General features: G+C 42.7%; 1 protein-coding gene across 8 annotated transcripts in view; it reads left to right on the top strand.

The window, feature by feature from the left end:
• Positions 1-23,334, top strand: part of CAMTA1 (calmodulin binding transcription activator 1) — an 823,330-nt gene that overhangs the window by 8,463 nt on the left and 791,533 nt on the right. For 4 of the 8 annotated variants that reach the window (XM_029227275.1, XM_029227280.1, XM_029227279.1 and 1 more), the window contains exon 2: positions 20,538-20,607. The exons of the other annotated variants lie outside the window; for them this stretch is intronic. In XM_029227275.1, the coding sequence (XP_029083108.1) occupies positions 20,538-20,607 (70 nt within the window). The remainder of the gene's footprint in view (positions 1-20,537; positions 20,608-23,334) is intronic. 8 annotated transcript variants of the gene reach the window in all.

The raw sequence follows: 23,334 nt of genomic DNA, 5'->3' as shown, positions 1-23,334 counted from the left end.
TGTGATTGTAAATTCAGAAATCCTAAGGAAAAAAATGGAACGTTGGTATGGTTACCATGCTGAAATCGGCAAATACACTTATTGTATGAAGAACACTCCCCAAAATGGGGATGCTTAGAAGATAAAGAAGTTGATGGGATTGGTTATTTTAAAATGTTAAGTGTTTTTTCTCTTTTAAAAAGTAATTGAAATAAAGTAACCCTTAGTGAAGAGAATGTAAACTTTAATGGAAGTTCAGCAGAATGAAACATTTAAAAAGTGAAATTTGAAGATAAGGATTTTTTATTGTGAATCCACAAGGGGGTAGTGATGTTCTATCAAAGATACTTGTGGTGGAAATGTGAGATGATCTCTTAACATTTTAGATTTTCAGATAAAACCGGTATGTTTGCATTTTAACTTAATAAGATCTTTTAAAAATGTTTATTGGCAGAATTGTTTACTGCTTACGTTAAAAAAAAAATCCATTTTGGGTGAATGGCTATTTTAAGCCATGTGAGTGGTAAAGAAGAGAAAATGTCCCTGTAGTTTTGTGCTCTGGAGAGGTGATCGAGGCTCTGAGGGTCACTTATTTTCTAAGACTGTAATAATCTTAAATTTCCTGGGAAACATTAGGAATCTAGGAATCAGTTACTTAAGTGTCCTGAATAATAGGATTTTAGTAAATTGTGTCTAAACTTCATAGAAGTTTGTAATACTAGTTGTATTTTTTTTTTTTAGTAGTTGTATTTTAAGTTCTGTCAAGAGATGAAAAATGTGAACAGTCCACATACTAGCTATTCTTAATAGTTCTAAGTAAATCAGTTTTTTTTTTTTTGCAATATGCGGGCCTCTCACTGTTGTGTCCTCTCCCGTTGCGGAGCACAGGCTCCGGACGCGCAGGCTCAGCGGCCATGGCTCATGGGCCCGGCCGCTCCGCGGCATGTGGGATCTTCCTGGACCGGGGCATGAACCTGTGTCCCCTGCACTGGCAGGCAGACTCTCAACCACTGCGCCACCAGGGAAGCCCCTAAATCAAATTTTTATAATCTCTTTTTTTATTAGTTTATATTACATCATTACATAAAAGCATTTTTTTCCCCTGTTACATAAAAATTCCAGTAGCTTGCCTGAGGTCACTGAGTCCCACCCTGTATATTCAGAATTGTTTAAAAATTAGGCATGGGGCTTCCTTGGTGGCGCAGTGGTTTAGAGTCCGCCTGCCGATGCAGGGGACATGAGTTCGTGCCCCGGCCCGGGAAGATCCCACATGCCGTGGAGCCTGCGTGTCCGGAGCCTGTGCTCCGCAACGGGAGAGGCCACAACAGTGAGAGGCCCGTGTACCGCAAAAAAAAATTAGGCATGGTTTGGCAATGCCAGATAGGTTTTAGTGAAGAACTAAAACTATGTTGTGTGCTCTTTTTTGAATGTGATGGCACACGGCGGGAGGAAGATTTAAGATGCGAGTGAGACTTTGTTCTTATTTAGAGACATAGCTAACCATACTTTAAAAAAAATAGTACTTTTAACAATGATATGAAATATTTCCATGGTTTAGAAGTTATGATTGTTCATGGCATATGCACTGTGTATTTTTCATATTTGGCCTAGGGAAAAGGTTGTTAATGTGGTTCGTTCTCTCTCTCTCTCCTCTCTTTTTTCCCCTCCCTTGTTTTCAGCAAGGGCTTTTTCTATCTTATATCCTTTATTAAATGACTAGTGGCTTAACATCCCCAAAGATGCACTGTTTCTTCACAGACTACCCTGAGCTCTGCTGGGAGCTGAACTATGACGTCAGCGTTTTCATTCATGAGTTTGGTTCTTCCAAATCTCTTCTCTTGTTCTGTGTTCCCAAGCTGAGCTCTGGCACATGGACAAATCAGTTTACCATCAGCCCATAAATCAGCGATAAAAGGTAAAACAAAAGATAAGATACTGGAGTTGTTTCAACAGAGCTGGAGTTGCTCATGCTGATTTGCATCAGTGTAGCTTGGACAAGGTTTCTGGCGAAACAGATTGAATCCTAAAAACAGTCAGTTTAATTATCTCATGATTTTGTGGATTGAGCTGTGTTGTGAACATATTGACACTACATTTTTGTTCTCCCATGAAGTTCAGGGTGCTGTGCTGTAGCTCCTTTGTTATAAAGTAGCATTTCTGTTGTAATTTGGCTAAATCAGAGGATTCTACTTTATTTCAGAGAGGTTAGGCCTGCAGATTAAATTATATTCTATGCAAATTACTTTTGGAATACATTTGGATTTTTTTTGAGGGGGGAGGGATTCTCTTCCTCTTGAAATATTTTAAATAACTATTGTTTGATACTTAGAGTTTCAGTATGTTGTGGTTATAATTATGTAACTGGCATGGCAGCTCTTGTGTCGGAGTTGGGTTTTATCTTCCTAGATCACATACTCCTGTAGCTGTTGACTCTAGCTTCTCCTCCAGGGAGGTCACTGCTTGTAATTTAGTGCTGCGTGAGAGCAGTTCTTGAAGAAATCTTGTTTGGAGTTTGCCTCTGCAGGGCCGTGTTGGAGGCTGAGCCTCTGGCGTCTGGCATCTTTCGGGCCTCCTGTAGTTGATGAATGGTGAGCTATAAAAAAAAAGTTCATTTTCTCTGGTTTCTTGGGGGTTTGTTGACTTTCCAGTTATTTAATTGCCAAGAAACATCTAGAAGTAAAATGTGTTATATTTAAAAATCATTTTGGCTCAGTTACAATTTATGGTTAGAGATGATTCGAATTGCAACCATTTTGATTGATACCCAGTGTTACTCCTGAGATGACTTTTTAAACCTCCTGACAACTCAGAGATATTGTCTTCTCCCAGCCTTAAATGAAATGAGAGCTTGGTGTTCCTTTAGGTTGAGCCAAGTTTTCTGGTGGGGAACAGAGATTTGTGGTCTGTTATTTAGCTTTCTCCTTTAAGTAGATGCTCTGAGAAAAAAAATGAGAGCAAGTAGACATGCATAAGCATTTGAAGCTGACTTAAATGACATTATTTTCTCTAAGAACTAAATCATTTTAAAATTATTTAAACACAATCTCCAGGAAGGAATCTAATTGTAAATACTGTTGAAGAAAGGAATATTTAATGGTAGAGGGTTTCCGTAAACACGCAGTCATTTTCAAAACGGTGTTCTACTGTGTGCTGCTGTAGGATTTATGAAAAGTTACGGGTTTTGGTATCAGATTTCAAAATGTTGGGCAGCCTAGCTGTAGGGCCAGCAATATCATTTTTGTCTTACCCTGAACCGAACAGTGCTAGATGAGTCCTCTGGCCGCAAAGGCTTAGGTTTCCTGTATGGCTTTGAGAACAAGTCCACTGTGGTTCCCAGCGCGTGCTCTTCTCTTTCAGTAGCCAGGGACACTGGCGAACAGGAGCAAGGACCCCAGCTAGAGGAGTATTTGCTGTGTTTGCTGCCACTTCTGTAGGCTGGGTGCTAGAATCCTCTCTCCCTGGCCTCTGCAGCCTTCTCTTCCTTACCAGATCCTACTTCGTCACTCTTGATTCTGGCTCAGCATCTCATCTTGCTTTTCCTAGGCTTCTGCTCTCGTATAATGAGTTAGTCGGTCATACTTTTAAGGGGATTCACGTGTTGGGTAGAGGGTAGTCCTAGTGACAGCCTCTAAAGTTCCTTCCCAGTCTGACTTATGATGTTAAGAAAATGAAGTTGCATGTGTGGGATTTCGCTTCATGGCTTGCCGTGCTGGTGTGCAGCTGTCTTATTCTGTGTAACTCTCTTTTCCTTTTGAGGTACTTGCTCCAGGTCAGGCCGTCTGTGTACGAGGAATTTGAACTATAGTCACCGAGGTGCCTCCTTTCTGGTATACGGAGAGGGCTTAATTTTTTAGGTCTAACACGTTGCGAGTTAAAAATTGCAAAAGAAATTGTTAAAGTTGTTAAAGATGCACAGCACAAAAATGTTCATTCTGCTTAGTTATTCCCTATGACACATTTCAGGTCTTTAATATGGATGAGAGTTTATAGTGTTGGAAAAACAGACTTAAATAATACACGATTACAGATGCAAAAGTGTCTGCTAACCTCAGACATTTTATGTTTAAGGTAGTATTATTTATATTCATTTAACTTCATTTCCTGGAGTTGATTAGTATAACTGTTATTAGGATGTATCGATTGCTAGACTCTTCCTACTAAGAAACTCTTGTGGATTGGGGAGTTTCGGTGAGTCCACTGTAATTGATAATATAGCATCTTCACTTGTGCATACTCCCTGGGCTGCTCCAGGCCTGGCGTTTGGAGATACCTTGAATATAATTTAGCTTTTGAAAGTTTCTTTCATATTTAAAGATACTGAGGGTCAAGTTAAAGTTCCCGGTGTTCTTGGCAACATTCTCTGCCTTATCCTTTCTGTCTCTGCCATTATGAAAGGTGCTGGCTGAATCATTTGCTTTGACAAAGCTTCTGATGGAGGTCTCTTCCTCATTTAATTTTATCGGTAACAGGCTGTTGTGCTTACAAAGAGAACTATAACAAGCGGAAGGTGGCGAGTGGGTACTCAGCATTTTTGAAGTACTTGTTTTTCTTCCTAGGGGTCCTCTAGAAATTGATCATGGATTACTTGACCAAGTTCAAGGCCCAGAGGTTTATTCCAGGCACTCTGGGAGGCAAGGACCATCAGTCTTTTTCCACTGAATCTGATTATTCTACAGATGACCCATTGCTGCCCGTATGGGTGTCTTCTGATGCAAATCAGGTGATAGTGGCAGCCTTTCTAACTGGGCTGGATCTCCTTGACAGCCGGTGTGTGTCCTCTGCCGGTATTTTTAGGCTCCAGCTTCCGTGGCCGGGGCTGGAGGAGCCGAGGATGGACTTAGCCGCCCTGGGGCTGCTCCAGGTGGCTGCGGGTGTTCTCTGCCGTCTCCCCTCCAGCGCCTTGAGCACCACCTCGTCGCTTGATGACAGAGCATAGACGGAAATCCCTGTTTAATACAAAAGAATGAGAAAGTCGTGGTTTGCAGAGCGCTTTTAAAGATAAACAGTGGTGAGCGGTGATGGTGCACAACGGCGTGAATGTACTTAATGCCACTGAATTGTACACTCAGAAAGGGTTAAAGTGGTGCATTTTAGGTTATGTGTATTTTTCCACAATTAAAAAGTAACCCCAAATGGATTTAAAACCCGATGAGAAAAGCAGCTATAAGGAGCTAAAAGTAAATGTGTGGCAATGTTTTCATTACACTAAGTTGGCAGGTTGTGCCTTAAATAAAGCATCAAAATCCCTTGCTCCCCCACCCCGCTGATCCCTGCATGCGCGCGCGCGCACACACACACACATACACACACACACTAAACGAACATCAGATGGCTCTGAGGTTCATTTATATAGAAAGTGGACACTAGGACACTTGATGTCAGGGAGCGGAAGCTGGCCCTCCTTTAGTTGGAGCTGTTTTTCTTGCAGGGAACACAAGCCACTTAGGTTAAGTGAAGGTGGTTTTTGTATAAGGAGAGCAGAGGCCAACTGGACAGTCTGGGAACTGCACCCGGAGAGCCTGGAGTGGCCTTTTCCTCTGGAGCCCCTGGGGCTGAGCGGGGGTCATGGCTCTGCCGGCCCCCCTCTCTGCTGCTCCCCGTTTCTCCTTGCACACAGGGCTTCTCACTCGCACGCAGGCTTCTTGCCTCACCGTAGTTTGCACGCAGTGGGCAGGGGTCCCGGCCATGGCTTCTGTGCATCCTGACTCTGGTTCCAGGGCTCACTGTCATCTGACTCCAGTCTCTATGGCGTGTGTTTAAAATACTCCAGACTGAGGTTTGGACTGACTCCTCTCAGCCACTTGCTTTGTTCCAAGGCTGGGTGTTCACCCCGGTCCGGTGCACGCTGAGAGAGGGCTGGTTAGGGTTGCTGGGCTGCTGATCACTTAGAGGGGCTTAAGGTGAAGGATTGTGGGAGAAGGGGACTGTAGCAGGGGGTCCTGATGCCTTGACCTCTGTCTCCATCAGACAGTGTAAAAGAAAGAATATTGACTCCAAAATGGATTTCTCATGTCCACTCGCTATAGCGAGTAAACTTTTTGCAGAGAAAATGTTCCCTGTGGCTACAGCTATGAGGCGGAGCATCCTCAGCCAGCCAGCCCACTTGTGTGTGGAGCAAGTCAGCAGTGGGGGTAGCAGCTGTCCCAGGGCTCGTGCTTGGAGTGGTGGTGAAGCAGCCGGGACACGTGGGAACCTGGTGGCCTGGCAGCCATTGCCCTGGTGGTTCTCAGGGAGAACCAGGCAGTTTGAGGGATGCCAGTGTCTTCTGAGGTGTCCCACGGTTGAGATGCTTGGGTGGGCTCCCTTGCCTTTCCCCTTCTTGTGGACCACTAAACCTGGGCGGTTGGAGACATTGCCTCTGAAGAGAGAGTCTGGAGGGAGGAAACGGAACAGCCTCTGTCTTAAGCACATGCGGCTACCTGTATGCATACTTGTTTGGCTTTTCCTTCGTATCCTTCCTGCGTCTAATCTCAGGTTTTTCTTGATTTCTCATGGTAGAAGGAGGAAGTAAAATTATAGTAAACAGTAGAAGGCTGAAAGCAGTGGTTTGGAGGTCTATGTAAAAGGGCTAGTAGCCAGCACACCAGTGAAGTCTGGATATACAGCTGCTTAGTAACGGATGTTTCATAGTGATGACCTTGAGCGTATTCACAGAAGCAATGCTAAGTATGCTCTGCTTAGCAAAAGAGGAACGTATATAATGTTTTAAAGATACATAAAGGGATTTGATTCCTTTTTAGTAACAGCTTTATTGAGGTATAATTCATATAACATAAAATTCACCCTTTTAAAATATACAGTTAAGTGGTGTTTAGTATATGTACACAGTTGTGTAACTATCACCACTATCTAATTCTAGAACATCTTCATCACTCCAGAAAGGAACCTCTGCCCGTGAGTGGCACTCTCCTTTCCTCCCTCTCCTCTGCTCTAGGCAATCAGAAATCCACTCTCTGTCTTTATGGATTTGCCAATTCTGGACATTTCATATAGATGGAATCCTACAGTATGTGGCCTTTTGTGACTGGCTTCTTTCCCTTAGCATAATGTTTTCATCCACGTTATACTATATATCAGAACTTCATTTCTTTATGGTGGAATACTACTCTATTATATAGATATACCACATTTTATTTATCTGTCCACCAGTTGATGGACATTTGAGTTATTTCCACTTTTTGGCTACTATGAATAATGCTGCTATGAACATTTGTGTACATGTTTTTGCATGGACACGTGTTTTCACTTCTCTCCGGTGTACACCCAGGAGTGGAATTGCTAGGTCATATGGTAACTCTGTGATTAACTTTTGAGGAACTGCCTGACTGCTTTCTAAAGTGGCTGCGTCATATTACATTCCCGCCAGTGATGTTTGAAGGTTCCAATTTCTCCACATCCTTGCTGGCACTTGTTGTTATCTGTCTTTTTTTTTTTTTTTTTTTGCGGTACACGGGCCTCTCACTGTTGTGGCCCCTCCCGTTGCGGAGCACAGGCTCCGGACGGGCAGGCTCAGCGGCCATGGCTCACGGGCCCAGCCGCTCCGCGGCATGTGGGATCTTCCCGGACCGGGGCACGAACCCGCGTCCCCTGCATCGGCAGGCAGACTCTCAACCACTGCGCCACCAGGGAAGCCCTGTTATCTGTCTTTTTGATTACAGCCATTCTAGTGGATGTGAAGTGGTATCTTATTGTGGTTTTGATTTGCATTTTCTAAAGGCTAATGATGTTGAGCATCTCTTCTTGTGCTTATTGGCCATTTGTGTGTCTCCTTTGAAGGAATGTGTATTCAAGGCCTTGGCCCATTTTTGAATCGAGTTGTTTGGTTTTTTGCTTTTGAGTTATAGGCATTTTTGATATATTCTGGATATCAATCCCTTATCAGATGTATGATTTGCACATATTTTCTCCCATTCTGTGGATTGTCTTTTCACTTTCTTGCTGGTTTCCTTTGAAGCACAAAAGTTTTAAATTTTGATTGAGTTCTGTTTATCTGTTTTTTCTTCTGTTGCTTATGCTTTTGCTGTCATAATTAAGAAACCATTGCCTAATCCAAGGTCATGAAGATTTACACCTATGTTTTCTTGTCAGAGTTTAATAGTTTTAGCTTTTACATTTAGGCCTCTGATTCATTTTGGGTTTTTGTATGTTGTGAGGTAGGTAGGCTTCCAGCTTCATCCTTTTTTGCATGTGGATATCCAGTTGTCCCAGTACCATTTGTTGAAAAGACCATTCTTTTCCCATTGAAGTATCTTGGCACCCTAGCCAAAAATCAGTTGGCCATAAGTGTGTGGGTTTGGTTTTGGAGTCTCAGTTCTAATCCATTGATCTGTATGTCTATCCTTATGCCAGTACCACACTGTCTTGATTACTGTAGCTTTGTAGTTAAGTTTTGAAATTGGGAAGTGTCTGTCCCCCAACCGTTCTTCTTTTTCAAGATTGTTCTGAATATTCTGGGTTCCTTGATTTTCCATATGAATATCCAGATCAGCTTGTCAATTTCTACAAAAAAGGCTGTTTTGATATTGATAGGGATTATATATTAAATGGGTGGATCCATCTGGGGAGTTTAAATCCTTTTTATGGATCTGCTGGAACTAGTCCTGCCTAACTCAAGCCCCCAAGCATCTTGCCTTAAAAAAAAATTGTTGTTTAAACTTATTAATATAGTAGGCTGTGTTGTTGAAAAACCTAATTCCCTATGAGGCTGGAATTGGACTTTTCAGGTTCCAAGGCAGCAAATAGTTACTCATATAGCCTGTATAGGTCGGCTTCTTGTGGTGTGTGTTCTTTTGATGTGAAAGTTTGCTGATGCCTTGCGTGTTTAGAAAAAATGTGGTATTCTGGTTAACACTCATTCTGATTAATAGAGAATTAACAGATTCCACTCATGAATATTTAATTATAAAAGAGTTAGAATATATTACAGTAATATGACATTAAATTTTATGTAATTGTCATTATTATTATTGGAGGTGTCAGAAATTATTTTAGGATCTTGTAGTCCTGTGGAGGCCATGTGACTATCAGTTACTCTTACACTCTTAAGGCAGCTCATTTACTCAGCACATAGTAATAAAGTGCCAGGCCCAGAGAAGGACAGTCATGGTCCCTGTCCTCACGCAGCTGACAGGGAAACCAGCGTTAATCAAGGTGCCATGTGTGATTACAACTGATACACCGCACTTGCCTTCTTAGTGCTGTATCACGTCCACGCTATGCAGGCGAGTGCAGTGCATCAGAAAGGGATTTGCTCATCTGAAAGCTTGGAGGAGCCTTCTTGAGCTGAACTCTGAAGGAAAATAGGAATTAATTGAGGGAAGAGTGAAGGAAGGACGTTTTAGGTAATCGGATGGCTGGTTAGGGAGATTCATGGGGATACTGTGGTTATATCTGGCTGTTTGTAGCTTTTTATTTTATTTTATTTTTTTTTGCGGTACGCGGGCCTCTCACTTTTGTGGCCTCTCCCGTTGCGGAGCACAGGCTCCGGACGCGCAGGCTCAGTGGCCATGGCTCACGGGCCCAGCCGCTCCGTGGCATGTGGGATCTTCCCAGACCGGGGCACGAACCTGTGTCCCCTGTATCAGCAGGCGGACTCTCAACCACTGTGCCACCAGGGAAGCCCTGTTTGTAGCTTTTGAGGAGTCCCTGAAGCCTTGACTCTGGTCTTTACCCCTTAAGTGCCTTGTGACTTTGAGCAAGTAACAACCTTTCTGAGTTTATCTACTTACTGTTTTTTTATCTTATGAGGCAGTGTGTAGCCATTTTTACTTAGAGATACTTACTGAAAACATACAGAAATTTAGGCTTGTGATCGATTGTATTTATATAATTCAAAAATAATTATTTTTCCATGACCCTCTTTGGTTGTTTACTTAGAAGTGCAATGCTGATAAATTGAATATTTTTCTGAACATTTTTCCTAGTCTTGGAAATTAGGATTCACTTCTGTTCATAATACTCCAGAAGCTTCCACCCTGCAGGGGCACAGATATGGATGTAACTGAGTCAAGGCAGGTCATAATGCGTGGTGTAATCATGCACTGGAAGGAACTGGGAAGACTTCTGGAAGGAGGTAGAATTCGACCTGGCATTACTGACGGGCAAACATGATGATTCGACGAGAAATTCCGAGCGGAGGAAATGTAGCAAAGGCACAGAGCCAGGAGTACCGGGGAGGCTGGGGTTCCTGGTGCATGTGGGTAGATGAGCTGGGCAAAGTAGGTAGGGGCCGGGCTGTAGGGGCTTGGAAAGTCAGACTGAGGAGCCTGGCGTTTACTCTCTCTGCTTTGGGAGAGGCTTTTAGGATTTTTTGTTGTTTGTTTTTTTAGCGGAGGAGTGGGATTGATTGGTTAGTCAATTCTGCTTGAAGGTGCTAATAAGGACCGCCTGCTTACTGCTCCGGTGTCCTCGCCACTGTCCAGCTGTGGTGAATTTTTTTAGATTCTGGTTGTCTCAGGGCACCATGCTTTCTCTTGGTTTTAGGCCTTGCGCACTGTCATCGCCTTAGCTTAGGAGGTGCACTTTCCTCTAAAACAAATACACACGTACTTACACATATGCTCTGTTTTGCTGCCTCTCCTCGTCCTCTGGGTTTCTGCTTAAATAACACTTTGCGGAGTAAGCCTTCTTGACCTAGATCGGGTTGTGTGCCCTTCCCTGGTGCACCCACAGTACTTTATGGTTTTCCTGGTCCTAGATCTTTTACTTGTGTTGAACTTGCTTGTTTACTTCTCTTTCTCATTCAGTTAGATTTACATCTTTAGTGGTCAGAGGCTTGAATACCTGGCACCTGGGGTGGGCTTAGTAAATGTTTGTTGGTTGAATGAATGAATGAGCAAAGAGGAAGGACTGGAGTTGGGAGACAGTAGCTCCTGGCAGGAACGTCGGTAGCAGTGGGTTGGAAAAAGGAGCTGGTGCGACTGAGCTGTATGTGTATGTGTGAGAGAGGCACAGTTTTGTGCCTGACTGACCGTGGGCCTTGAGGGATGAGAAGAGTTGGAGGTGACTTTAGCTTGTGAACCTCAACAGCTGGTGTTAGTGAGGCCATTAACTGAGGGAGGGAGGAATAAGGAGGGATATCTTTGGGGGAGACTGGATGCAAATGTATCGGTTCTGTTTTAGGTGTAATTGGGGTAGCGTTATCATGTATGCGTACAGTATGACATTGGGAGTGTGGATCAGAGATTAGGGAATCATTCATATCACCCTGTTTTTTCTCTTCATTGAACTTTCAGAGGGCAAGGGAGCCCTGGTGATGGAGTCCATAGAGGTCAGCCTCCCTGGCACAGGGCGGGGTGGAGAAGGGTGGTGAGTAGACCTGGAGGGGCAAATAGAGCCTCTGGCAGAGTATGTAAGTTTCATGAACGTAGAACCTTGATTGTCTTGCTTGTGGCTATTATACAGCTCTGTGCCCAGAACAGTGCCTGTTGGTTGAAAGAATGAATCAGTTCAGATGAATTAGGAGTAGAATTCACAGTAGTGGGTGAAATTGTCATGGGAAAAGAGAAGGGACTTGTGGGCAGAAATGTGGTGAATGCTTCCATTTAAGTGACACCAGAGGGGAGAGGACCAGAGGAGACGGAGGAAGAATGGTCAGAGAGGTGTGGTAGAACAAGAACATAAAGTCAGGGACGCTTAGTGCAAAGGGTTGTAAGGAGGTTATCAGTTGTAATGCCGAGAGGTTGAGTAGAATGAAGACTAAGGAAAAGGTACTGATTTTTGTCAATTTGATAGTGAGTTGAGAGGATGAGAAAGAGGTAGTGAGAGAGTAGACAATTCTTTCCAGGGTTTTGGTGGTAAATGCAGAGTGCTGGTAAAATGATAGTGAAATGATTGATCAAGTCCAAGGTGAGAAAAGTAATCACTGGGCCCTGATCAGTGTATTAGTTATCTTTGCTGCTGTAACAAATTACCATAAACTTAGTGGTTTAGAAAAAGACACATTTATTATCTGGTTCTGTGGGTCCGGAGTTCAGGCAGGGCTTTGCTGGACCTGCTGCTTCATGGCCTCCTAAGCCTGCAGTCAAGGGCTCATTTGAAGGCCCGACTGGGGAAGGGTACTCTTCTAAGCTCACGTGGTTCCTTCATGGGCAGAGCCAGCACGGTAGCTTGCTTCATCAGAACCAGCAAAGGAGAGTCTGCTAGCAAGACAGGAGGCGCGATGCATTCATGGAAGTGATGTCCCAGTGCCACATTCTGTTGTCAGAAGAAAGTCACTAGGTCCAGTGCACACTCAAGGGGAGGAGGTTATACAAGAGTGTGTGCTAACTTCAGGGGGTGGGGGTCATGGGCAGTCCACTGTGGTAGGGAGGGATGATGGCCCTAGGGGGCATAGGGCAGTTCTTCGGAAAGAGGCCCTATAGGGCAGGATGGGAAGTTTTGGAGGTGCAGTTCCAGCTGAGGGTTCAGGTACGTCACGTTGGGGACCCTTCTGAGGAAGCCTTCCCTGCCGTCTCTCTTCATCCCCGATGAGAGGCGTAGGTACCTCTTGAAGTGCTCTCTCCCATTAGATGGATTAACAGACTGTATTGTAATTGTCATTGATAAACCCTCTGCTTTGCAAAAATTGAATTATTTATCAGCAAATTCTTGGCCAATGGGGTATCTGTCCTGCTTGCCTTAGGATGTTGCTAAGGATAAAATCAGGTAATTCATATGGAAGTATTTTATGGAATGTAAAGAGATTTGCAAACAAAAGGCGTTGCCACTTTTCCCCTATGTTCAGTAGAGCACATGGACTGTAGCGTACATTTTACTTGTTAACTTGGGTTCATTTTGTTGTACCTAAGTTACTGAACTGGGCTTTAGTTAATGCTGTGATATTTTTAGGACTTTTCCAGTAGACTGTTTGCTTTTATGATAAATGACCCCAAACTGCTGCACCTTTCAAGTCCTTGTATCTAGTTTATTGTTTTTTAAAAATGTGTCCTTGCTGTCCCTTGTCACTTTTGCTTCTACTTATCTGTCAGTCTCTAGCTGTCCTTTCCCCTTCTGATTTGTTGCTTCTGATCTTCTCTGGGCTTGGCAACCTGATAATTAAGCTTATTAGAACTATGCATGGTTTAATAGTAATCAAGCTAGGACTGTGGATCAGAGAGCCCTTCTCACAGTGAAGTGTGTGAACTTTTGCGCGTGGACAGATGTCTTTGGCCGCTGAGAGCGTCTTGGCATTCTTCCTAGTTCTGGCAATATTTGGATGAGGTGAGGCCCCACGTGGCCAGGTTCCATTCAAGGGGATGCCTCATTGCTCTGCTATGAGAAACAGTGTTCTCCTCCCCTTTGTTTTTTTGAAAAAAAATTTTTATTTATTTATTTATTTATGGCTACATTGGGTCCTCGTTGCTGCGCGTGGGCTTTCTCTAGTTGCGGCAAGCAGGGGCTACTCTTCGTTGCAGTGCACGGGCTTCTCATTGCGGTGGCTTCTCTTGTTGCGGAGCATGGGCTCTAGGCGTGCCGGCATCAGTAGTTGTGGCTCACAGGCTATAGAGCGCAGGCTTAGTAGTTGTGGCACACAGGCTTAGTTGCTCCGCGGCATGTGGAATCTACCCGGACCAGAGCTCAAACCCGTGTCCCCTGCATTGGCAGGCGTATTCTTAACCACTGTGCCACCAGGGAAGTCCCCTCCCCTTTGGTTTTGATGAGGTTTTAGTTTTGGGGCCGTAGCAAATAGTGATAGGTTATGGGTGGTCTGTGGTTCATGGACTAAAAAATGTTTGAGAAGCACGGAAAATCTTTCTACGAGATCAACATCCAGACTTGTGTGTGTGTAGCTGTTGTGTTGCTGGCCTTTCCTTTAGGATGTTGAACTCCCAGCTTGCATTCCTAGGTATTCTTCCATGTTCCTCGTGTGCTTTGGCTTTTCTGTCAGAGCAACTTGTGAACTTTTTCTGCCCCAACTTTTGCATTGGTTCTTTGTGGAGAAGCATTATTGCATTATTGGGAGAGAGCCTGTGCTCTGTGGGAACAGCTCAGGAGTCGTGTAGGGAGCCCTGCTCCTGGTTCTTGCTCTGTCCTCTCCCAGCCTGTGGCCCTTGGCAAGTGTCTCTGCCTGTGCCTTGATGCCTTTTCTAGAACAGACATCATGTCTGCTCTGCTGCCTTCTGGGGCCAGAATAAGATTTTAAATGTGAAAATGCTTGTTATATGTACATAATATCAAATGGAATGCCTAGCTTGTTGAGTTGATATTTTATATCTCTCTTTGAGTAGTTAAAAAAGTTATCAGTATTAGTAATGGTAAGTGCTACTGAGACAGTGTAATTTTAAATTTCATATAGTGTTTTTTTTTTTTTTTCTGAATATGTTCTACTAGAATCTATTTATACAAGTGAGGACATTTAATAAGTGCTCTTTGATTATTTTCAGAGTATTGAGTATACTGGCTTCCTAGCCAAATTAAATTTATAAAAATTCTAATGATATTGCGATTCATACCTAGAAGGAATTTTTTTTTTCATTCTGAAATCAGTTTAAATACGCTTTACATGAATCTCTGGTAATAGTGAATCAATTAATGTGATTTCTCAGGTCATAAATCAGGCTTGATATATTGTAGTATTAGTTCCTGTATTAGCTTCTTAGCCCTTCAACTGTTTTGTGGTTTGTTTTAGCAACTTGTTTGCTTTTGAACTCAATTCTAGGTGTTGAACTCAATTTGAGAGCCTAAAATGGTTTGTGCCCCAGTTACCTTAGAGGTTACTGCTTCACTTTCTTACTGCGCTGGCCCCAGTAGTAGGAAGTCAGCCACCTAACAGACGTTTTCCTTTTAACTTGATTACACACTTTAATTTTGTCTCTATCCCATAGGAGTATTGGGAGGGTTATTATAGTAGCAATTACGGTATATTTTGAACTTCTTGAAAAGAGGTAATACATGAGCACAAAATATTTTTGTACTATACCATGTAATTTTTTTCCTCCACTAACCTTTTGTGGTTTGTGTTTAGGGTGCATGTTGGCTTTCTAGTCTCAGAGGTCATTAGCCCGGTTTTATCGAGGCCTCCAGAGCCTGGTCTCGGACAGACCCTGTGTTCCTCTTTGTTGAGCAGCCCTGTGCTCTCAATGGTAGCATTGGCTCTGTTGTTGTCTGTCAACATGGTAGAGTATTTTCACCCCCTTAGTTCTTCTTACTGGGTCGAAAGTAGCTCTTGTCTTACTGCTTGATTGTTCATGTTCCGGAAGACAGGTGGCGACTCGGGGTGGCCTCAGGAGAGGGAGACAGAGGTTCTTAAAAAGACTGCTGGTCTTCAGTAAATCCTACCGTCACCAGGGCAAGAGATGGGACCATTCTTTTTCCTTTCCATGAACTTCTGGGAATGCCACTCGTCCATGAATTCAACGAATATTTGCGCTTCTATTATGTGCCAGACATTAAGTACCAAAAAAGCCAGACATCCCTTCAAGGATGCCCTGGATGTAGTCTTATCTTGAATATGTTAGAAAAATATTTATCGGAGTAGAAAAACTGCTAGATTGGGTTTAGATGCTGAATGGCCTTAGGGATTAAAGGTGGAGGTTGTAGGCTTAGAAGGTATTTCTGGAAGGAATGACTCTTCTATAATTAAAAAAAAAACAAACAGTTACAGATGACATTGTGGCAGAGACTGCTAGCTGATCGCAAAACCTAGCTCCTCTTTCCTGGGCAGGTAGCCAGACTGCATTTCCCAATCTCCCTTGCAATTAGGTGTGGCTTTGTGGCCATATCCTAGCCAATGGCGTGAGAGCTGAGAAGTGTGCCACTTCCAGGCCTGGCCCGTAGAACCGTCCGGCTCGGTTATCCGTGTCCTTTCCCTCTGCTGGCCGATGCAGAAGAGCCCAGTGACGTAGGAAGGCTCCTGCCATGAGATGGAAGGAGATGTGGGGCCTGAGCCGCTGCTTGGAGGAGAGCTGCCTCCTGATCTACTGTTTTGGACTTTACACGAGCAGGAAGTAAATATTTATGGTATTTGAGCCATGACACAGTTTGTTCTAAGAGTTAGCCTGCCTAACTAGGCACGATGCCTAGAATGCTAGGCAAAACTGGTGAGTTTAGTAAAGGTGCTGAGAATTTCGGACTCTGCCTTAATTTTGATTATTTATATGTCATGTTATATGTAATGATCAGTGAATTTCAAGGCTCAGTTTAAAACTATGTGACAAAACCTTTTTAATGTATCACTTTTAATTGATACAGCTGGTTTATTGCATTCAATGGGGCACCTCTCTGCCTTTGTTTTAATAAGCTATGTGGGTCCTCAGCTAGCTTTAAAGGGACTCTATGGAGACTTAAGCATTGTCAGTCCTTATTTCAAAGAACTGTAAATACAGTTTTCATCATGCAGCTTCTCTGTCCAAAAGCCAGTAATCACTTCTCATTATATAGCATTTTGTTTCATTTATTCCATCATCCAAAACTGTGTGTGTGTATATATATATATATATATATATATATATTTTAGTATATAAAACGAATGTGGCTATGTGTAACCCTCTGACCTAGGTTCTCTGAAGGGAGGCAAAAATGGATAAAACATATTTCATGCCTCCAAGGAGTTTGTGCTGGTACACAGATAGTTACTAGGTTTCCATACTGCTCTCATCTCCTCACTTCAGGCTTTAATAAATCATGTATTATTTCTTCATTACATTTTTTTTCTTTTTTTTTTTTTAGTATTGTCTCCAATTAGATATACCTTTTGAAGGCAGGGAATACTTTAAAGAGCTTCTGTGTCCTCTCTTGGGTACTTCTAGCGGACACTGGACTGTACTTAATTGAGTAACCATCCTTGTAGTGTCTTTTGCTTTTCTTGCTTGGATATTCTGGCATAGTTTTGTATTATAGTTTGTGTTAACAGACAAAAGTACTTTCTCAGTCTATTAGGAATCCATGGAATTGTGCAGTCAGGAGTGTTGGGACTGGATCTTTATTAGATCTAATTCCTGATCTTTTAGATCATCCAGTTTCTGATAGTCTAGGTGTGGCCGTGAATCATGGGGGTGTCTCAGAGGCACAGACTCAGGCACCACTCAGACCTGTGGGTCAGAACCTGCAAGAGCCTCAGATGACCCACATGTGCGTTAAAGTTGGGGATGCGCTGCTCAAGGTCAACCTGTGATTTTATTCTCGAGAAAACTGGCAAAGTCAGAGAGTTAGCAGCGTCATACAGCTGTTTGTTTCAGTGGCTCCCATCCTTGGATACACCTTGGGATCACTTGGGAACCTTTAAAAAATACTGATGCCTGGGTTCCATCTCCATACATTCTGGCTGAAGTGGTCAGGATTGCAGCCTGGGCATCAGAATTTTAAAAATCTCCCTAGATGACTGAAGTGCAGCCACGCTGAGAGCCGCTCAACCTAGTTAGTGAGAGAATCCGGGTTTCCTGATGCTCTAATCAAGTAGTCCCTTTGCTCCACACATGGATGTACTTTCAGAAACAGAGCTCTCCCTACCTGATTTTTCATTGTAGAGCATCACTCCGTTTTATTTCCTTCACAGCATTTATCCCACTTACCACCTGCCTCCCCCACTGGCATGTACCCCATGAGTGTGGGACCTTTGTTAGTCTTGTGTACTGCTGGGTCCCAGCTCCTAGGACGGTGTGTCTGGCACACGTGAGGTGCTCCTTTCATGTGTGTAGAACACACGGAAGGAGTTATGATAAAGATGGAGGCATCCGGCAGGAGGGAAATACAGGCTATTCAGACAGCACCAGTTGGGCTTCTCGCCTCAGTCAGCGGGAGGCCCCCCAGGGCAGAGAGGTCCGAGTCAGACTTGAGAGCCAGCCAGGGAGGGCAGCATGCAGACTGGAATCCAGAGCTGGCGTTAGAGCTTGTACTTTTCCCACTCGGCCCTTGCCTGTGCGCAGAGAGCTCAGCTGTCTGTCCCGGCCTTGCCAGCAGGCGGTGGTGGGCCTGGCTCAGGACCCCGTGGCTCCAGATCCTCCGACCAGTGAGTGCCCCTCTCTGCACTCCGGAGCCAGTCTGGCTTCCAGAGCCAGGTCTCGGCCCGGTGAAAGGACCTAGCTCAGAGGCTGGCCCCGGGGTACTTCATACAAGGTAGCCATTGCTTGTGTGAGTTTGCTTGTTTTGCCTTATTTGCTTTGAGAACATTGTGTTTTTTAGGGTGGGATGTCATTTGATTTCACTCTCAAGTTATGTGAGTGAGTTTCTTTCCTGGTTAAATGAACTATTAAGACTTCATTTATTACGCTAGTGCTATTGAGAAATCATGGTTGGTTGGTTGTGATATTTCTGTTACATATGTTGTTTTTAGCGTTTAATTCTTTTGATTTGTTATTTGATACATTTTACCACTGATTTACCTGTCATCAAACTTTGAAGTCAGGTGTAAAAGTTCTTTTTATGAAGTCATTCACTAATGTGTTCCACTGTACATTAGTGGTTTTTAAAACTTTTGAGAAGACCATTGTGAGATGTCTTGATCAGTGGTAAACCTAAGCTATCTTGTTTTTTGGTAATAGGAAGCCAGAAAATGTTAAGTCTTGAACGTAAAACATTCTTTTTAACACCGTAAAATTTCAAGTTTCAATTTGGAAACCACATTAAGATGAGATGTTGCATTACGGTGCTGAGAAGGCTGTTGCTGGCGACTCTCAAAGATGTTGCCTGAAGTCTAGAATCCCACACTCGGTCGGGGGAGAGACTAATGTTGAATTTTCCAAAGGAACATGAATGCTGAGGTCAGTCCATGGTTCACAGGGAGAACCCTCAGGCCCGGATTGCTAACCAGTGGTTACCACTATTGATTAAATCAAGCAGAAGAAGGACAGTAAAAGTACTGGAACAAGAATCTTCCAGAAACAAGAAATAAATGATTAGGAGCTCATGGTTATCCTGGTAGCAGGGGTCACATTGTGGAGAAAGACTTTTTCTGTGGTGAAGCACCCACTTCCCGTGGCTCCAAGGGAGAGGAAGATCAGAGCCTCAGGGGAGTGAGTTTAGTCAGATTTCAGCACTCTTCGCGGCACAAAAAGTCCAGGCAGCCATCAGTGTATTGCCAGAAAATGTTAACGTTGTTAAAGATTATCCTCAGTGGGGCTTCCCTGGTGGCTCAGTGGTTGAGAGTCTGTCTACCGATGCAGGGGACGCGGGTTCGTGCCCTGGTCCGGGAAGATCCCACATGCCGCGGAGCGGCTGGGCCCGTGAGCCATGGCTGCTGAGCCTGCGCGTCCGGAGCCTGTGCTCTGCAACGGGAGGGGCCACAACAGTGAGAGGCCCGCGTACCACAAAAAAAAAAAAAAAAAAAGATTATCCTCATTAACCGTAGTAACAATGGCATTTTATATTGAGTGGTACTCTTGAATCTAAAGCCCTTATGTGTGCATTATCCCATCCAATTCTCTGTACTTTTTTGGATGAGGTAATACAGAGAGGTTAAATTACTTTCCCAAGGACAGCTAGTAAGTGAGAGAACTGAGTTTTTTATATTTTAAACATGAAATGTTGAGGGTGATTGTTGAACTGTCTTTGGTTTTCTAGGTATATAAATCTGTGGTTTATAGTGCTGGAGGAATAATCTAAAATTTTATTTAATATTGCAACTGAACAAAAAGGGACCCAGACTAATTGGCTGGCAAGACTCAGAGAAATTCCCCCCCCCCACTTTTAAAAGTTACTGTGGTATAGGTTTTTTTTTTTTTTAATATCTTTATTGGAGTATAACTGCTTTACAATGTTGTGTTAGTTTCTGCTGTACAACATGGTGTAGGTTTTTATATGAAAGCTTTAATTTTATCTACATGAAGCAGCCTGAGAGCAGAGACCTGGTCTTCCAACGTCTCCCTGACTCACTCCGCCCGCCATGCTGTTAGTTGGCACTCACAGGTCCGTTTGAATCAGTCAGGTATGGGCCTTGCTGTTGGGAAGCGGTAATGATGTCGTTGAACGTTGACTGAGCTGCAGAATGAAATGGCATTGGTTCTTCTTAGTAACAATTTACTGTACGTACAGCACATATGCTCCCTGTTAAAAAAAAACTGCACAGGTACTAGAGGTTCAGCAGCATATATCTTTTTTTCACACACGTGTACTTTACATTTTGAAACACTCTTAGCCTACAGAAACATCGCAGGTGTAGTGCAGAGAACTTCTTTCCCCATGTGAGAGAGTTGCCGGTATGTTTCATCGCCCTTGACTATCAGTACTTTATTATGTGTTTCCTACAAACAAGAACATTCTCCTCCATCACCACAATGCAGGAATCAAAATCAGGAAATGAACGCACAGACCTCTCTACCATCGAATCCTCCGAGCTATTCTGGTGGTGCCAGTTGACCCAGTGCTGACCTTGTAGAGAAAGGCCCCGTGGGGACCCTGGGTGGCGCTTGATTGTCTCCTCAGCCTCCTTTGATCCAGAACAGTTCTCAGTCCTTTCTGACTTTCATGACCTTGACGTTTGTGAAGACTACAGGCCATTTTGTGGAATGTTCCTCAATTTGGATTTGTCCGATGTTTCTTCATGATTAGATTCAGGTTTTGCATCTTTGGCAGGAATATCACAGAAGAGCCAGTATTTATCTTTTTCAAAGATTAGTTTTACATTTTATTTTCTGTTTCCTTAGAGCGTTTCCCAAAGTGTATTCTGCGGAACTAGCACCTACTGTGTTCTCAACACCGTGCCACCTATAGAAGGTAGGATTCGAAAGCTTTTGACTTACAGGAAGGGGTGGGCTTGGCAGTGAGAGTAATTCCATCACTGTAGTGCAGGAAAGCCTGTGATGAGGAGGCCTGGGTTCTGCCTTTAACTTGCTGTGTGATCTTAGATGAGTTACTTAATCCATCTGGGGGTAGCAAAATAATACTCCCCTCGTAAAGTTTCTGTGAGGATTACAAAGGCAAAGGGTTTAATCACATGGAAAACTCAGAGCACTCTGCAAATGTTAGATACACTAATACAACGATTCTGTAATTCTAGTGTCAAATTCTGGGTGACTTAGAGTAGGAGCCTTGTGGTATTGCCGGAAAAGCCAGAGGTCATGTCTGAATCCCATTTGAGCCACTTACTAGCTGTAGATCTTGGGCAAATTAATCTGAACCTCAGGTTCTTCACCTGTAAAATGGGGGTGATTATGCCCAGACGGGTTATTGTGACGATTAAATGAAGGAGGACAATGTAAAATCCTTTCTGGATGCCTGATATAGAGTCCCACAAATGTCTGCTCCCTCATAAATAGTAGAAAATAAATGTACTTGATCACATGTAGCTCAGGTTGAAGTTGAATGGGACGAAGCAGGAGAGGATGCCCCAAACCCAAATTGACGGCAATTGATCGCAAGGCTTCTGGGCCTCGCCGCTTTATCTGCCCCCACCTACATGTTTTTAGATTGAAAATATAAAATTCAGGTAAATAGTGAGAAGTTTATTAAACCTGAGTTTGAGTTGACCTAGACCTGGGTCAGAGGTTTGGTAATATGATTGACAGGGAGAGGGTATCTGGCCACCTAAAAATAGAAAGGGTAAGATTTGATGATCACACGCACTCTAAGAAGAGGAAAGGGGTTGTGAAATAGCAAAACTAGTTACACTTTTCTATTAAAAAAACTTATTATTTTTTTTAACCTTTAAAAAAATCTTTTGGATAATTACAACTGAGTTTAATTAATTTTGGAGAATTTCTTTCGAGAAGAAGAAGAGGAAATCATACCAAGGCTTGGCACATCGTTGGTGCTTAATTAATATTTATTTTGGATGGATAGCGATTTGAAGGTCCTAGATTAGTAATGGCAGTATTTGCTGCTGTGAGCACTGTGCTGACTTGAATTTAACAATATGTGCTTATGTTTCCCTGAATCAGTTCCTATCCTACTAATTAAATCTAAGCACATAATAATTAGAGCTAAACAGAAAATTGTAGCGCTTCCTTTTAATTTTACCACTCCAAGTTGTGGATCAGATATATTCCCAGTAAGATTGAGCAAATTGGTAGGTACACTGTTAGACCAACTTATTTTGAACGGTTTGTTCTAGAGGTTGAGAGGTTAATCATGATCAACTTGATTGAATAACAGTGTTTGTAATTATTCACAAAACCAAAATTATTGAATTTTTATTAATTATGAATCAAAATAAAATGGATACATCATTTCCAGGTTAGACTTAATACAGTTATGATTTACCTTGTAGAAGTCAACAGTGTGTTCCAAGGAAAAGGTCAAATACATTTCTTTGGATTTAAATGAAGGATTTGGTAATGTGAAATCTCAGATTTAGAAATAAAACATGAAAATAGGAATTCTGCTTTTTGCCTAATTAACTAAGTGAATGAGCATTCTCGTACATTTTAGAAAGTTTTAGTTGAGTTATACGATGCCTCTAAAGTTATTATTTGGAAAATATTTGAAGGTTGACTGGAAAAGGTGGTTCATTCTCTGGAATTAATAGCTGTCAGCCAAACAAGTCATCTGTCAATTTCAAGAGCTTCACAAGTTCTTTTTATTGTGAAGTAGGTTAGAAAATTATTTTGTGAAGTCATGTATCAGACACGCATATTTTGCTAGATAATGATAGTGAAGTGTTTTACTGTATTTGGTTGACACTTCCATTTTGCAGTGTCACAGTTTAACTCTGGATTTAAATACCGAGATGCAGTTGAAACCACTGTATAACTTACTTTTAACATTAACTCAAGATACTGTTGGAATCCTTGTACTGAGACAAGGATTTAAAAACTGGTACATGTGTTATCTAATTATGATATCAATTATAGTTACTCCAAAAACATTAAAAAACAACATTTAATTAAACAACACAATTTTATACAGTATAGCCATGTGAGCAGTTCTTTTCTAATGTGAAAGCAAAGTTACTCTTTATTCCATTTTAACTAGAAAAACTGAAATTTGAAAAGACGAGTTTTAACAGTTTGGCTGTTTGAATTCCTGATATTCTTTTCCCAGTGTGAAAACTGCCCTCTTCATAATGCACAGTGGGAAAATTTACCCATTGTTATGTTTCTTAAAAACATCCAATTTATATACAGCATGAACCTAAAATTCTGGAAATAGCACAGTTTAAAAACTGATTAAGGGGAACCCGTTGGCCTGTCATACTTCTGTTCCTTTTGAACCCATGGCCGCACATCCCCATATAGTGCTAAATTTAGGAACTTGATTGAGACAGTGCTCACACAGCTATTCTCCTTTTCCTCTTTAAAAGCCTTTGGGCCGATTCACTGCTGCCTGATTTGGTATCAGAGTGGAAGACAGAAGCCTTTTCTCTAGCAGTTAGTTGTGCTGTTGAGAAGAGTGCTCGCTCGCTCCGTGTCTCTCTCCCTCTCTTTCTCTCTCTCTCCCTCTCTTTCTCTCTCTCTCTCCCTCTCTCTCTCTCTCCCTCTCCCTCTCTCTCTCTCTCCCCCTCTC

This window comes from Monodon monoceros, unplaced genomic scaffold (assembly GCF_005190385.1).
Source record: "Monodon monoceros isolate NGI ecotype Baffin Bay Population unplaced genomic scaffold, NGI_Narwhal_1 Super_Scaffold_18, whole genome shotgun sequence".
Classification (NCBI taxonomy): domain Eukaryota; kingdom Metazoa; phylum Chordata; class Mammalia; order Artiodactyla; family Monodontidae; genus Monodon; species Monodon monoceros.
Note: the sequence above shows the minus strand (reverse complement) of the source record. Positions and strands in the feature narration are given on the sequence as shown.